This window comes from Prionailurus bengalensis, chromosome B3 (assembly GCF_016509475.1).
Source record: "Prionailurus bengalensis isolate Pbe53 chromosome B3, Fcat_Pben_1.1_paternal_pri, whole genome shotgun sequence".
In the NCBI taxonomy this organism is placed as follows: domain Eukaryota; kingdom Metazoa; phylum Chordata; class Mammalia; order Carnivora; family Felidae; genus Prionailurus; species Prionailurus bengalensis.
In genome coordinates, this window is record NC_057355.1 from 83,711,318 (window position 1) to 83,725,108 (window position 13,791).

At 42.0% G+C, this 13,791-nt stretch overlaps 1 protein-coding gene across 4 annotated transcripts in view; it reads left to right on the top strand.

Annotated features, from left to right (window-relative positions):
- Positions 1-13,791, top strand: part of NPAS3 (neuronal PAS domain protein 3) — an 856,869-nt gene that overhangs the window by 815,655 nt on the left and 27,423 nt on the right. For all 4 annotated transcript variants that reach the window (XM_043555965.1, XM_043555962.1, XM_043555964.1 and 1 more), the window contains one exon: positions 11,205-11,398. In XM_043555965.1, the coding sequence (XP_043411900.1) occupies positions 11,205-11,398 (194 nt within the window). The remainder of the gene's footprint in view (positions 1-11,204; positions 11,399-13,791) is intronic.

The following is a 13,791-nucleotide window of genomic DNA, read 5'->3' on the forward strand; positions in this document are numbered from 1 at the left end:
ATACAGAGAGAGATAAACACAGTTGAGGAAACAAAAGAGGAAAATGGAAGGGAATACATCCACCGAAATGCACTGTTAAATAGGAGGAGAGGCGTTGGGCAGGAGATTAGGGGAACGTGCTGTTCCTCCTGTGTCTGCCACTAACTGGCTTTGTGTCTTTGGCCAAGACGGTCACCTCACTGGCCTCAGTCTCCACACCTGTGACATGGGAGGGCTGCACAAGGCAGAAGCCTGCAAGGTCCCCCACGTCCAGTGTGCGGTCTCTCTGGGATGCTGAGCACAAAGAGGTTTTGGCACAAGCACAGATTCATTCACTGCATAAAGAGAGACATTTTGAGAGGCATGTCATTACTAGAAATTACTCTCATGAAGGATGAAATTTAGGATTCATTAAGCAGCCTTAGAAAATAGTAGCCGTAGAGTTTAGAGGACAGGTAAAGAAAATGATCTTTGCTAACCAATGTTCAACACATAACATCCAGGCCTCCCAAAGAATAGAAACCAAGATAATAGAGACAGAGAGTTATAATGTAGGGCTGTGAGGATGGGGCCAGGCTCCATGTTTAAAGATACTGGATTTAAGAGACCCAATGCTAAGAACGGCTCTCAGAGGCCACGTAGTTAGGCCCAGTCAGTTTCAGTGAGGAAATCGACCTAGAGAAAGGAGCTCCTTGCACACAGACACAGAACTGCGTGTTGCCTGAATGTACCAGGAAAACTGAGGAATCGTGGCCTCACTGTGTGTGGTTTCTTGCACATATGTGGGTCGAAAGTGTCTAACTTAAGAGAATGGGCTTTGTCCTTGCATTGCTTTAAGAGTCCCACATACCTACTGTGGCATCCTGGGAAGTGGTCATTTTAGGTTTGATCTTTAAGGAGTTTTATGTCTGAGTTTGGGGAATATTGGGGTTTTAGTTCTTCTCAAAAATATTCACGACCCATGTGTTTGCTTTAAAATTATTTATCAGAAATGTAATTATTAACGCTTGTGCACTGCCCCCGTAAGGAAATGGCTGCCGCAAAAATATATCAGCTCTCGAGGCGGCCACCTTGGCCTTCCACGAAGGCCAATCTACCTATCTACATGGATAATTATAATTCTGCATCCTTGGAAACTGAGGTAGAGAGGGGTAGCTATTTTTTCTACAGATTTTCCTTTGTATCCAAAATAGAATCACTTCTCCTCCGGTAGACATTCAGATTGGGTGGAGGGGATAGAATAAGCCTGGCTTAATGTTTTCTCAGGACGGCAGAGAGCTCTCTGGAACTGCTGTCTTCATGCAGAGAAGCACTCGGTCTATGGTACACAGCTGTCTTTGGACATTTGTTGCAATTTAGAGTGTCTATGTATAAATTCTGCCAGCAGACTCCAGAGAAACAAAGGCTAAGGAGACTAACTTAGAACAAGACTAGTTGTTCGACTCAAGAAATTTAAGTAAAGTGCACATTCAACAAAAGTGTTGAGCAAAAATTATAAAGAGAAAACATCTGATTTATATCTTTCCCTGTAAGAGCTCATGGGTTCTAAATAAAATGTATAATATGGTATAGTATTAGGGATGGATGGGGGTAGATAGGAGTAAGGGAGCCAGTTTCTATTCGTTATTGGATATGGTACTAGTTCTGGGTCTTTTTTTTTTTTTTTTTTTTTTTACGTTGTTGGAAAATAAAATTTCAGTCTGTTACACTGAGAACTGCCTCTCCACCTTGAAGATAGTGGCACTAAGCCACAAGGGTCCTCTCAGGTCCATGAGGGGTGATACCCCTTCTCCACATCAAGTGATAAAGGAATAAAAAAAAAAAAGTTGCCCTCTACAGAGGTACAATGGTCCTCTGTCCTTCTGTAGGAGACTTTAATAAAGTAACTGAATCAAACAAAATTTGATCAGATGTGTATGGTTCAGCCTTCTTGCTTGGCCTCTTAACAATTTATCGAGGTGTTTCTACCCATGGTCCTGTTTTATTAAATGATATTTGAAGTGTTCCACTCTCTGAGAAAATGTGGTTTATGTCTTTGGCATACATTTACATAATCTTGTTAAGGAAATCTCTCCAGCTTAAACTATCCCAATAAAAAATCTTATCTCTGGTAGAAGAAAGACTATTTTCTCCAAAGGGAGCAAGAAACAAATATGGAGTCCAGACACATTTTGAGAAACTAAGGCTGTAATTGTAGTTATATTTTTATGTTATGTGTTTGAAGTTTGTTAAAGGAGATGGATGAGAAGTAATTGTTATGTTTGGAGGATACAGACATGTAAGAAAAGAATGTTGGAGCTAATGGTTTTTAAATATGGGTTTTAAAAATAATTTTTTATTTGTTCCCTTAGAAAATATTTCTACAGTAAAAAAAAAAAAAAAAAAAACAGAGGGTGATAAATTACCAGCAATCCCTCAGCTCCCCACCAGAGCCATCAAATTAAGGGTTAACCTCCCAGGATTGCCCTGAATTAATCAGGAGCTAAGCCAGGGGCAGGCTGGGCTAGGGGAAGGGGGAGGGGATTGACAGAGCTCGACCTCCCCCAAGAGGCTCACAGCTCAACAGTGAAGCCCACTGTGGCGTGGCCACTGAGAGAACGCAGACCTTTATACAAATAAAGAAGCCTTGACAGGGCTCCCCAGGCTGCTCCTTCAGGCAGCCCTGGGCACAGAAAACACATCCTGATCCCACATCAGCCCAGGGTTCCTGCCTAGCATGCACCGATCCTCCATTTTCAAAGAACCCAGACAAGGAGTTGTGTTCTATAGATTAGGGGTTTCTCTTGTTTCCAGTCCAGATTTAACCATAAATATATGTTTGTCTTCACTTATTTAAGAGGCAGTCTGTGATCAGCCTCTAGGTCATCTTCATTAAGATCTCTGGATTGATTTTGCTCTTTAGATAAAGAGGATGCTGCAGGTAGATGGCCCTTGTGGGGATGGCTTGCAGTGCTTGGTGAATGCAGATTCCCAGGTCCCTCCCTCGATTTAAAGAATCCAAAGGGTTTTATTTGGGAAGGGGGGGGCGGGTAGGGGGCAGGACTGGGAATCCATCTGATTAATAAGCTCTCCAGGTCATTCTTGTGTATGTAAAAACCACTAACCCTAGAGGGTTTTGTTTTGTTTTTAACATAAATTCCTGATATCAGCATTGGGTGTTTGTATGAGTTGACTTTATAACAGGAGGCATGCATGCTTGTGCAGGTGTCTTTTCCTTCAGGGTTTTAGTATCTCCGGGAGAGTAGAGAAATTAGCCCCCACTTCCTCCCTTCCTCTGCTTTTTATGGTCAGAAATGCCCTTACCTTTCAGGTCTGTCTGCTTCCTGAACCCACCTTCACGGAGTCTTTTTAGTACTCAGAGTAAGCATCTGACCGGCTGTGCTCCAATTACATCCGTCCTGCCCCTCACCTCGTTTCTATTCAAACCAAACTGAGTCCCTGAGATTAAGTCACTTGCTCATGAGCTCAATGAGTCCCTTGCTCATTGTAGCCCTTTTATCCAAGGAATGGCTTCTGCCAAGATTCCTCTTAACTTTGGCCAGTATGCTTCCCAGATACCCAGGCTCACCTCCGCTCTTCTCTACTGCCAGAGCTTCCCTTAAGTTAAGCCCATCTGAGACCCTCCCTAGTTGTCGCTGGTCCTCTAGCCTTAAATGCTGAATCCTGCCCAGTATTGAAGATCCCTGATCTTAGAGAAGTTCTCAGGGACAGACTCCCAGGAAGCTTCCCGCCACCGTGTGGTTCCTGAGCTGATGGCCATCTTTGGACCTGCTTGATGAGGACCGTTGCAGGACCACCTCTCCTGCTGCATCCCCCTCGGGGCCCTGGAGGTCTCCATTTTCACCCACTCCCTGAACACCTCATTTTCCTCTGAATCTCACCTCCCCCAAATCTCACCTCTGCCTTGAGAAGTCACCTTTTCCCTCTTCTGTCTTTTCTTATCCCCAGTTGCTCAGGTCCCACTGTGAATTAGGACAACACAGAACTAGTCTCTAGAAATATAAATGAGATCCAAGAAAGGGAAGAGAAAGGCATTCTAGTGTTCTCCTGTGCTCACAGGGTCCAATGGCACCTCCTTCAGTTATGAGCCCTCTTGTCTGTAGGGCTTGCCTCTACAGACAAGTACTTGGCCTCTGCTAAACTTTTTTGTTTTGGTTTGGTTTGGTGTTCTCAGGACTTGTGCAAAGACCTAGGTGGTAGGAGTCAGACAGGGACAGAGAGACCTGTTCAGGCTTATTCTCCAACCTATGAATATGGTCTAAATCTGGGAAACCCATTCCCTAAAAATTTGCCTCAAGTAATTTACATGGGGTTGATATCGTCATGCTGGTTTAGATTAAGTTGTTATGCTGTGGGCTACATGTTTAGGCTCAGAAGACCTGGCTAAGCCCTTATCTTTCAGCAGGTTGGGGGCCACCTCAAAGCCCCCATCTCTTAAAAATAATTAGCTGACTTTCCCACCTGAGCTACTGATTTGATGATCTGTATGCTGAACCAGGCTTCTACAAGGGAATAAAAGAGAAAAGACCAGAGTGCCAGAAGGAAGCTTAATTTTTAAGGTAAATTTGGATTCCCTTAAAGGACAAGTGAAAAATCTCTGAAGATACTCTAAACCCAGGGAATCCATAGTTTTCTCACGCCTGCAGCTTTTTTTGTTCCTATTTGCCTAGCCCTATTCTGTACTTTACATTATATGTGGAAAATAATGCACATAATACTTAGCATTTCCTTTTGATAAAGAAAACGTTTCATATTACTAGTACTGAAATTTATTCCTAAAAGAATGGAGAATAGCTTCCAGATGTATTTTTCTGTCACGGACTTTCTTTCCTAAAGTATTGACAGAGGGGAGGTTTTATCAAGGTCTTTGTGATGGGCTTGTTTATAATGAGAACATATTAGTGGAGCACATCTAAGTGTTTATCACTAACAGATGACTGAAAGGAGCATATGGCAGGAAGAGAAATATATATTTGTCCAAGAAACGTGGCTTGTTAACACTCCCACACTCGTCCTAAACTCTGTGGACATGTACATACAGCATTGTGCACATCCGCTGGGTATATCAGAAGAAAAATAAAAGTCAAGCAATGATTCCTTCAATATGGGACTGTCAGATAATGCTAATTTGGACATTTTTATCAAAGATGGGAGGATTTCAACTCAAAAGGGCTGCACATTCTGCTTCACTGTGGCTGGCATCTGGGCAACGCTGTGTAAGGGGTTTAGGAAAATACAGGCTTTAGCATTTTTGTACAGCTCTTTATGATAAAACAAGAACAATGAAAGAAAGCATGAGGATTGAGCTCTTCTATAAAATTGAGCTCGGGGGCAAAGAATCCCTTCGTTCAGAAATCTCTTCTGAAGAGTGTCTGTAGATTAGATTTAAGACCAGACGAAGATGAACCTTTAGAACACAGAGGCAATTTTTACCTGGCATTGGCCAAAACCAAAGCATTGTTTCAATTCAGATATGACCCATAGAACCCTATTGATTAATTCTTGAAGGAAACTCTGCATTTATTAACTTGCAGCCGTACTCTGAAGATTCTGTCTTCACCATGGAGTTGTAGCAGAGTGGGGGAGTGGGGAAAGATAGTGATACAGCACAGTAAAGGCCACTCTATGGAGCATTAGGTCATAGAATTCTCTAGAACTTAGCGAGAACCCTAAGTATCATCACCTGATTCTTACCTTCCATTTTTTTATCTGAAGAATGCTACCCTGGACAATCTAGTTTACTTGCCAAAATTACCAGACCAGAACTACATCAAATGTTCTATTTTCCAGTTGGATGTTATTTCTATACCATGATACGCCTTCCATTTTACCATAGCTATGCTATTTTTATAGTTTCATCTTCTTGACATCGTATTAGTATTTATGCTTGTATATTTGTATTTAAAATCGTTTCCCATTTACCTACTTAACTTTACAAGGGAGCCATGCTTCTATCGGATGTTACCACTGGGATCTGTACACAATATGGGATCTGTACGCAATCTTGGCATTTATGCCAGAATGGATTTGTCGATGGAGAAAAGGGATAATTAGAGTTTTCAGAAATTTTCACTTTTTTTTTAACGAAAGTAATCTTGAAGGAACAAGAGAACGTCAATTTAGAGAAAAACAGAAGTTTCAAATACTCAGAGTGGGGGCTGGAGGAATGCCTAAGCCATTCTCTCATCTCTCTGTATTTTCTTCATTGGTGATTCCATTGAACTTGGTTTCAAATATCACAGAGGAGTGGGGAGGGGGACCACCTTCCAAAAACGATTCCTTCAACTATCATCTCTTATGTTTCCAACCCCTTTTTCTAGCTCTCCCCAGGACACCTTGTCCAGGACCTCTCCAAGCTGCTCAAATACAAAATGTCCACAGAGAAATCTTTCTTGTCCCTCTGTCAGCAATTCTTCCACTCCCAATTACCATTTAGTCTATCTCATCATCATCCTATGAAACAGGAACAAAACAGGTGCTTCTCCCCAGGTCCCATTGTTGCTCATTTCCACTCCTTGTACCTGCCATTTTGGCCCATCTCGGTCTCTTCTCCTGCGCACACCAACTGAAACACTCCTGGAGCCCTGGGCTCCCTGATAGGTTCCCTTTAATATTATTTGTTCTAGCCCTTTTCTCCATCTGGAAACCTCTTTCACCATTCTATGATCATATCTTACACATCAACAATTTATTATAATGCCAGTTTCACATAACCTTCCTGATCCATTTTTCCAAAAGCATTTCCTACCTACCTACCCTGACCTCTCCAAGCTCCTATTCTATATCTTTCTTATGGTGCATACTTGTTACTTAACCAAAATTGTATTTGTGAGTATTTACACTGCGTATCAGGCACATAGGTAGGCACTTTATATTCCTTTTCCCTTAATCCTTTCAGCAGCCCTATCAGACCTGGGAAGGCCCCCAGAGATCTATAGTCAACTGGTCTTGGGTGCAGTTTAGACATAAGGATTTTTAAGTACTCCCTGGGTACTCCAATTTTAGCATGGTTGAGAACCACTGGTTTAACTCCAAACCCATTAGCCAGATATTCTCCAAAAGCAGGTATCACCTTTGAAGCTTTAAAAAACAAGCAAATGCTAGACCCCAGCCCAGTCCAACCCAATTAGAATATCTAAGTGACAGAGCCTGGGAACCCATGTGTTAACAAAGCCTCATAGGGTATTTTGTCACATAACCAGGATGGAGAACCACTTTCTTTATCAGACACTGTATCATCTCCCAGTAGTACAATATTACAAGTAATTATACATGTCTCCTCCCACTGTGTAATTTGTAAACTCTTTGAGGACAAGTTTACCTCTGATTCACTGTGGTCTTCTCCCTGGTACCTAGTAAGGTCCCTTGCACATAGTATGTTTGAGAAACTAAAGCACCAGTATTATACCCCTTGATGAAGAAAACAAAGATGCCTTATTAAGAAAATAAAGACACCTTTATACAATACTTATTCTCTTTGTATAAGCTTTTTAATCTCTATTACACTGGCCTGGAAAATCAATTAAGTCATTTCAATTCTCTGAACATCATAGTCACATGGCCATACAGTGCCAGAGTAGGATTTGAACCCCAGCCCTTCTGACAATACTCTTTACACTACATGCCAGGTCTTCAAAGCATCTACAAAGTGAAAATTCAACTCTCTTTGTGTTTGGATATGTGCTGTCAGACATGTTTCTAAAATTTGAACATAGCTGTCACATGGGGAAAAAAAACTATCTGCATTATGAAGTCGATTTGGAAAAATGCATTAATTTAAACCCAAAAACCAAGTGTGGATCTAAATAGATACTCCTTTCTTCTCACCAATCTCAACCTCCCTTACCACCAGCGGTACCTACATATAGACAAACATATCCTCTGATTGTTCTTTGACATTTCCTGACTGTTTAATTACTACATTCATTATTTCATTACTTTATCTTTTTTTTTAAACTTTTTTTTTAATGTTTATTTATTTTTGAAGGAGAGACAGAGCATGAAAGGGGGAAGGGCAGAGAGAGAAGGAGACAGAATCCGAAGCAGGCTCCAGACTCTGAGCCATCAGCACAGAGCCCGATATAGGGCTTGAACTCATGAGTCACAAGATCATGACCTGAGCCAAAGTAGGACATTTAACTGAGCCACCCAGGTGCCCCTATTTTCTCTTCACCTTAGTTTTTACTACTTCTCAAAGACTTTTCAAATAACCAGAGCTTCTGGTTAGAAATGAAAACTTTTTTGTTTTTAATTTTTTAATGTTTATTTATTTTTGAGAAAGAGAGAGAGACACACACACAGTGTCAGTGGGGGGCGGGGGGAAGAAGACATAGAATCTGAAGCAGGCTCCAGGCTCTGAGCTGTCAGCACAGAGCCTGAGGCAGGACTTGAACTCAGAAACCATGAGATCATGACCTGAACCGAAGTTGGAGGCTTAACTGACTGAGCTACCCAGGCGCCCCAAATGAAATCTTTTTAAAGGTTCATATACAGTTTACTTGAAGTAGTGAGTTGGCATCCGGTATTAACTTGTAACATTTCATTCAATATGAATATGAACACAGAAATCATACAGGCATAACAAAGTTGAAATGACACTCCAACAAGACCTAAAAACCTGAATTCCAGGCTTTTGCAATTTCTGAGTTAGGTGAATCTGGGTAGGAAATGAACTTTCTAGAAACCTCTTTTCCACTAAAGCCAAAAAGAAAAAGAAAAAGAAAAAAGAAAAGGAGAAGGACCTAAGATAGACTCTCCCAAAATTTCTTTCAAACATGAAGTTTTATGATCCCTTAAAATAAGAATTCATTTATTAGACTTTTGGTCAAGATTAAATTAGTAATCAGGCCTCACCCTTATGATTCAGCTGGTATTTTAAAAAGCAAACAGAATCATAATGAAATTTGGGCACTTCTTTGCAATTTAGAAAGTGTTCACCTCCCTTATCACCTTTCACTTTCATAACCTAACTGCAGAATATGATTATCCCCATTTTACAGAAAAGAAAATCGAGATGCAGAGAGGTTGAGCGACTCGTCCTGGGTAACAAAATCAGAAAATGGCAAGTCTAGACCCCTATTGGACCCAACTGTGGACCCAATTCAACCCCTCGCTGGCCACAGGCAAAGCTGGAGATGGGGGGGGGGGGCGGTGCACAGGTAAATCTGACATACAGACAGCTCCCCAGTGTAGCCTCTCTGCCTTCTCAAAATGCTTTCTAGCCCAGAAGCCCATAAATTGCTTTGGAATAGAATACCAAGTGGGGATTTATTTATCATATCATTTCTGAGTGCGTATTTTCTTGAGCATTTATAGATCTGTTTTTCCAAGAAGCTGAGAGTTCCTGATAAAACAAGACAGATAATGATAAATGAGCATCTACGTAAGCCTAGCTGGGAGGAGGACCAGGGCCTGTTAACACCCCTCCTGTGAAGTTAATCCCATTTCTTTTAGCTATTTCTTTATTAGTTAATGAGGTCTTACAAAAATGTGTGTCTGTGATGGTGTTTTAGCATCCATGCCTCTAGGAACATTTTCAAATATTCATAAAGTAGCTCGTCTGACCAAAGCTTAAAGCAAAGGTGCATTAAGTATGAATTTAGTCAACTTCAAATGTGGGTGGTCAAAAAGCTGCTCCTGAAATACCCTAAATAATCCTCCTCGTTGGTGTTTCCAGATCTGCAGCTCTGGGTGCAAATGTAAAGGGAATAGGGAAAGAGGTATTCTTTAGGACACCAGGACTCCGAAGAGCAGCCCCATAAGCTTTGATCCTGCCTCTTGACTGACAGCAGTGTGGCTTGCTTTTGGAAAACTGAATAACTTGAGGGAAACAAAAACAAAATGAAAAAGGAATTACCAGTCAAGCCCCTGCGAAGGAGAGCAGGCATTAGATCCTACTGTTCCTGGGAGGCCAGAGATCTACTTCCCACTTCAGTTCCTTATGGCCAAGAGGGAGGCCAACAATCTCAAAAGATGGTGTGATGATGGTCAATGATGCATTCTTGGAGAGGCAAACCAAAGGGAGAACTTGGTTAGCTACTAAACCGACCTCCCTGGTACAGTGAATCACAGTGATTACATCTACAACCTAGTTTTGGAGGCCCGCCCACACTGTAGCACCATCCTAGGAACACAGAGTACACACACACACACACACACACACGCGCGCGCGTGCGCACGCCTCCAACACCCTCCTCCCCCCACCACCCCACACAACTTCCATCATCACGAAATACACAAATCCTTTATACTTTCCATACTTTTATGATTTCTGTTTCCTCAAAACATCGCTTAAAGAAGTTGACATTATGGCTGTCCTTCTATGTGTAGTTAATAAGCAAAGCAACTTTTAAAAGGACGTCTGTAAAAATACCGTTTAAAATGTGTGACAAAGACGAACCACTTTAATTTGGTTCTAGATGGCTTGGACTATCTAGGGTATACTTTGGCTAAGAAACCGAAAATGACAGCCCAACATTCTCCCTCCTGTGTCTGCACAAGTAACCAAACAAGCCACCAAAATGGTGCAAATTTCCTGATCCTGCTTTAGAACGAGCTCAAGGAACAAATGATAGGCCAAAGTCCTCTGATCTCCAACCCCATAGAGCACTAAATCACAGCATTACTGGTAACTCAGTGATTTCTAACATGGAATACCTATGCTCTAAAAGGCCCATTCAAGTCATGGTCACTAAGACTTGCTCGTTGGAGGCTTTGGCCTTTTTGCAATATCAAACCCCACCCCCAGCAAAGGAAAGCTATGAGCCATACTTCTGAAAGGAGATGGCCATTGTAATCCACTGAGTACAGATCTGCAGACAGACAAACATCATCCATTAACAAGTGCTGATAATGCAAACATTTCTTTTTGCAGCTCATTGCTCAACTTTCTGGTCATTTTAACTGGTTATACACTTCCTCTAAATGTAAAGAGAGAGAGATAGAGAGAGAGGAGGAGGAGGAGAAGAAGAATAAAGGGAAAGAAAAAGTCCTAAAAATAGAATTGCACAATAATAATGCTGCACTGAGAAAAGCTCAGCATATAATATTATTTCTCTTTTGTCCCTGCCTTGAGGACATCAAGGGCACTTTGACAGCCATTATGATTACAGAAGATACAAGCTAATGTTGGTTGTTCCAGATGTAATTTTGCATTTCTTGCAAGAAATACTGTCACATCCCAGATGTAAATTTGACTGTGTCGTGTACTTAATGTTCTATTACAGGTGATTCACATAACAGGCCGGCTACGACTGAGGGTGTCACTATCCCACGGGAGGACCGTTCCCAGCCAAATCATGGGTCTTGTGGTTGTGGCTCATGCCCTGCCTCCCCCTACGATCAATGAAGTCAGAATTGACTGCCATATGTTCGTCACTCGAGTAAATATGGACCTCAATATCATTTACTGTGAAAATAGGTACTTTGTTTTTGTTTTCATTTCCTCTGTTGTGTGTCACACATTGGTGAAGGTTGGTGTTTTCAGCAGTCTGAAGGATTTTACTCTCCCAGTGAGGCTCATTATAAATCCTGATCTTATTTTTAATGGCTGCTTGGACTGACACCAAACATGCTTTTTATTTAAAATTTACATTGCTGTCCTGATTTACATTAGGGACAACAATGGAATGAATTGGGACACCCAGACAGCCATATGCTATAATTAAGACCCATTTTGGCCGAGAACCCAAGGAGAGAGCAGGGCTGAGACGTTTGGCAGAATTATGCAGTGAAAGGTATCTCCTGATGTCTCAGCCAGACCCACTTCCTGACTACTGTAAGAGCCCAGCCTCACGATGGACAGTGTTCATACAGGCATTCAGCACACTGTCTTACTGCCTGCCTGACTGCTATGACACATTACTATCTGGGGGGGCTTCATCAACAGGCACTTATTTCTCACAGTTCTGGAGACTGGGAAGCCCAAGACCAAGGTACAAGCTGGGGCTTCTGGGTGGCTCAGTCGGTTGAGCATCCGACTCTTGATTTCAGTTCAGGTCATGATCCCAGGGTCGTGGGTCCCCACGTTGGGCTCCTCACTGAGCATGGAGCCTGCTTAAGATTCTCTCTCTCCCTTGGCTCCTCTCCCCTGCTCCAGCCACACTCTCTTCCAGGAAAAAAAAAAAAAAGTTTTTTTTTTTTTTAAAAGGTACAAGCTAATTAGGTTCCAGGTGAGAGCCCACTTCCTGGTTTGTAGGTAGCTGACGTCTTGCTTCATCTTCACAAAGGACAGAGAGCACTCTGATCCCTTCCTCTTCTTAGGAGGACATTAATCCCATCATGGGGGCTCTATCCCCATGACCTCGTCTAAACCCAATTACCTCCCAAAGGCCCCACCATCTCATACTATCACATTGGGTAAAAAGGCTTCAATATATACATTCGGTGGTAGGAGGGACACATTCAGGCCACAACACGTGTAGAGGAAAAAAACGAGAATTTGAGGCCCACAGAGGAAAAAGGGTGAAAATTTTTCAAAACTATTAAATAAAACATTGTAATCCTGAGGATTTTGTTTTTATAAATTAAAAAAAAAAAAAAAAGACTCATCGTATAAATGATTTGGCAGTCCTTCCTTACCACTGAGCTGGGATAAAAGGACTTTTTAGCCTCTGGTTGAAAAGTTCACTTTTTCCATTAAGCGCAAAGCAAGGGACAAGGAAATGGGACAGTGCCCCCTCAGACCTTTCACCTAGAAGTCACAAGCCCATCATGAGACTGATTTGAGGAAGAGAGAATCACGGGGCCCAGGGAGAAAAGTGAAGAGGAACCCCGCATGTATCAGCCATGAGAAGGAAGCTTTAGTGATACCATCCATCTGCTGGTGCCACCGGGAGAGTTACTGAGGCCATTTTGAGAGGGTGCTTTTGTCGCACAGACTATTGTCAGGCATAAAGGCAGTGTATGTCCACTGAGCCCTGTTAGTGCTTTCAGAGGGAAAATAAGAGCAGAATGGTCAAGCGGCTTGCATAATAGACCTCTCCAGGGCCTCGCCAAGAGGAAGACAGACGGCACCTGCATTCAGTTCCACTGGGAAGCACTGAAGATGTGGAGACCAAGTTAGATATGCCTACCATTTCTGGTCAGGATTTGATTCAGAGGAAAGAATTCACGGGGGGAAAAAGACACCCACCTGAACTATTAGTGTTCGCTGGGTTAGAAGATACCATGAACCCGTCACTACTATTTAATGAGTAACTCTAACTCTGTTTTTCAAGTTTTGTTGGCATTTATTAACATATTTATCATTGTGACTCCATACTTGGCTATGTGAAGGGTCTTCCGGAATGGCCAAAGACTATCAGGAAAGACAGTTAGCCAAAATGATCAGCTAAGGTTCGCAAGTAATAATGAAGGTAGTTAATGTTTATTGAACACTAACTCCACACTCGGCAATGTGCAAAGCTCGTTGGGTACACCATCTCATTTAAGCTTCAGGGCACTTCTGGAAGATGGATGTTGCCACTGTCTTCATCAACCTCAGGCAGTTTCAGTTTAGAGAGAAAGGTCAAATGGTATGCCCAACGTCACAATTTGAACCCAAAGGTGGCAGATTTAAAAAAATAAAGGAGAAAGAAGGAAAAAGAAAAAAAAACACAGACATTTAGCTCCATGTAGGCCTTCCTGTATCCCTTGTCACTTTTTTTTTTTTTTACAGAAGTCAGGCTGAGTGGTAAGGAATCAATCAGACTAACCACTGAAGGGGACCTTTCATATCTACGCATCCATTACAGAACACGATTATAGCCCACAAAGCTGTTTATTCTGATTAAAAACATAGAATGCTGGAGATGGGGATCCAAGCCAGGGAGG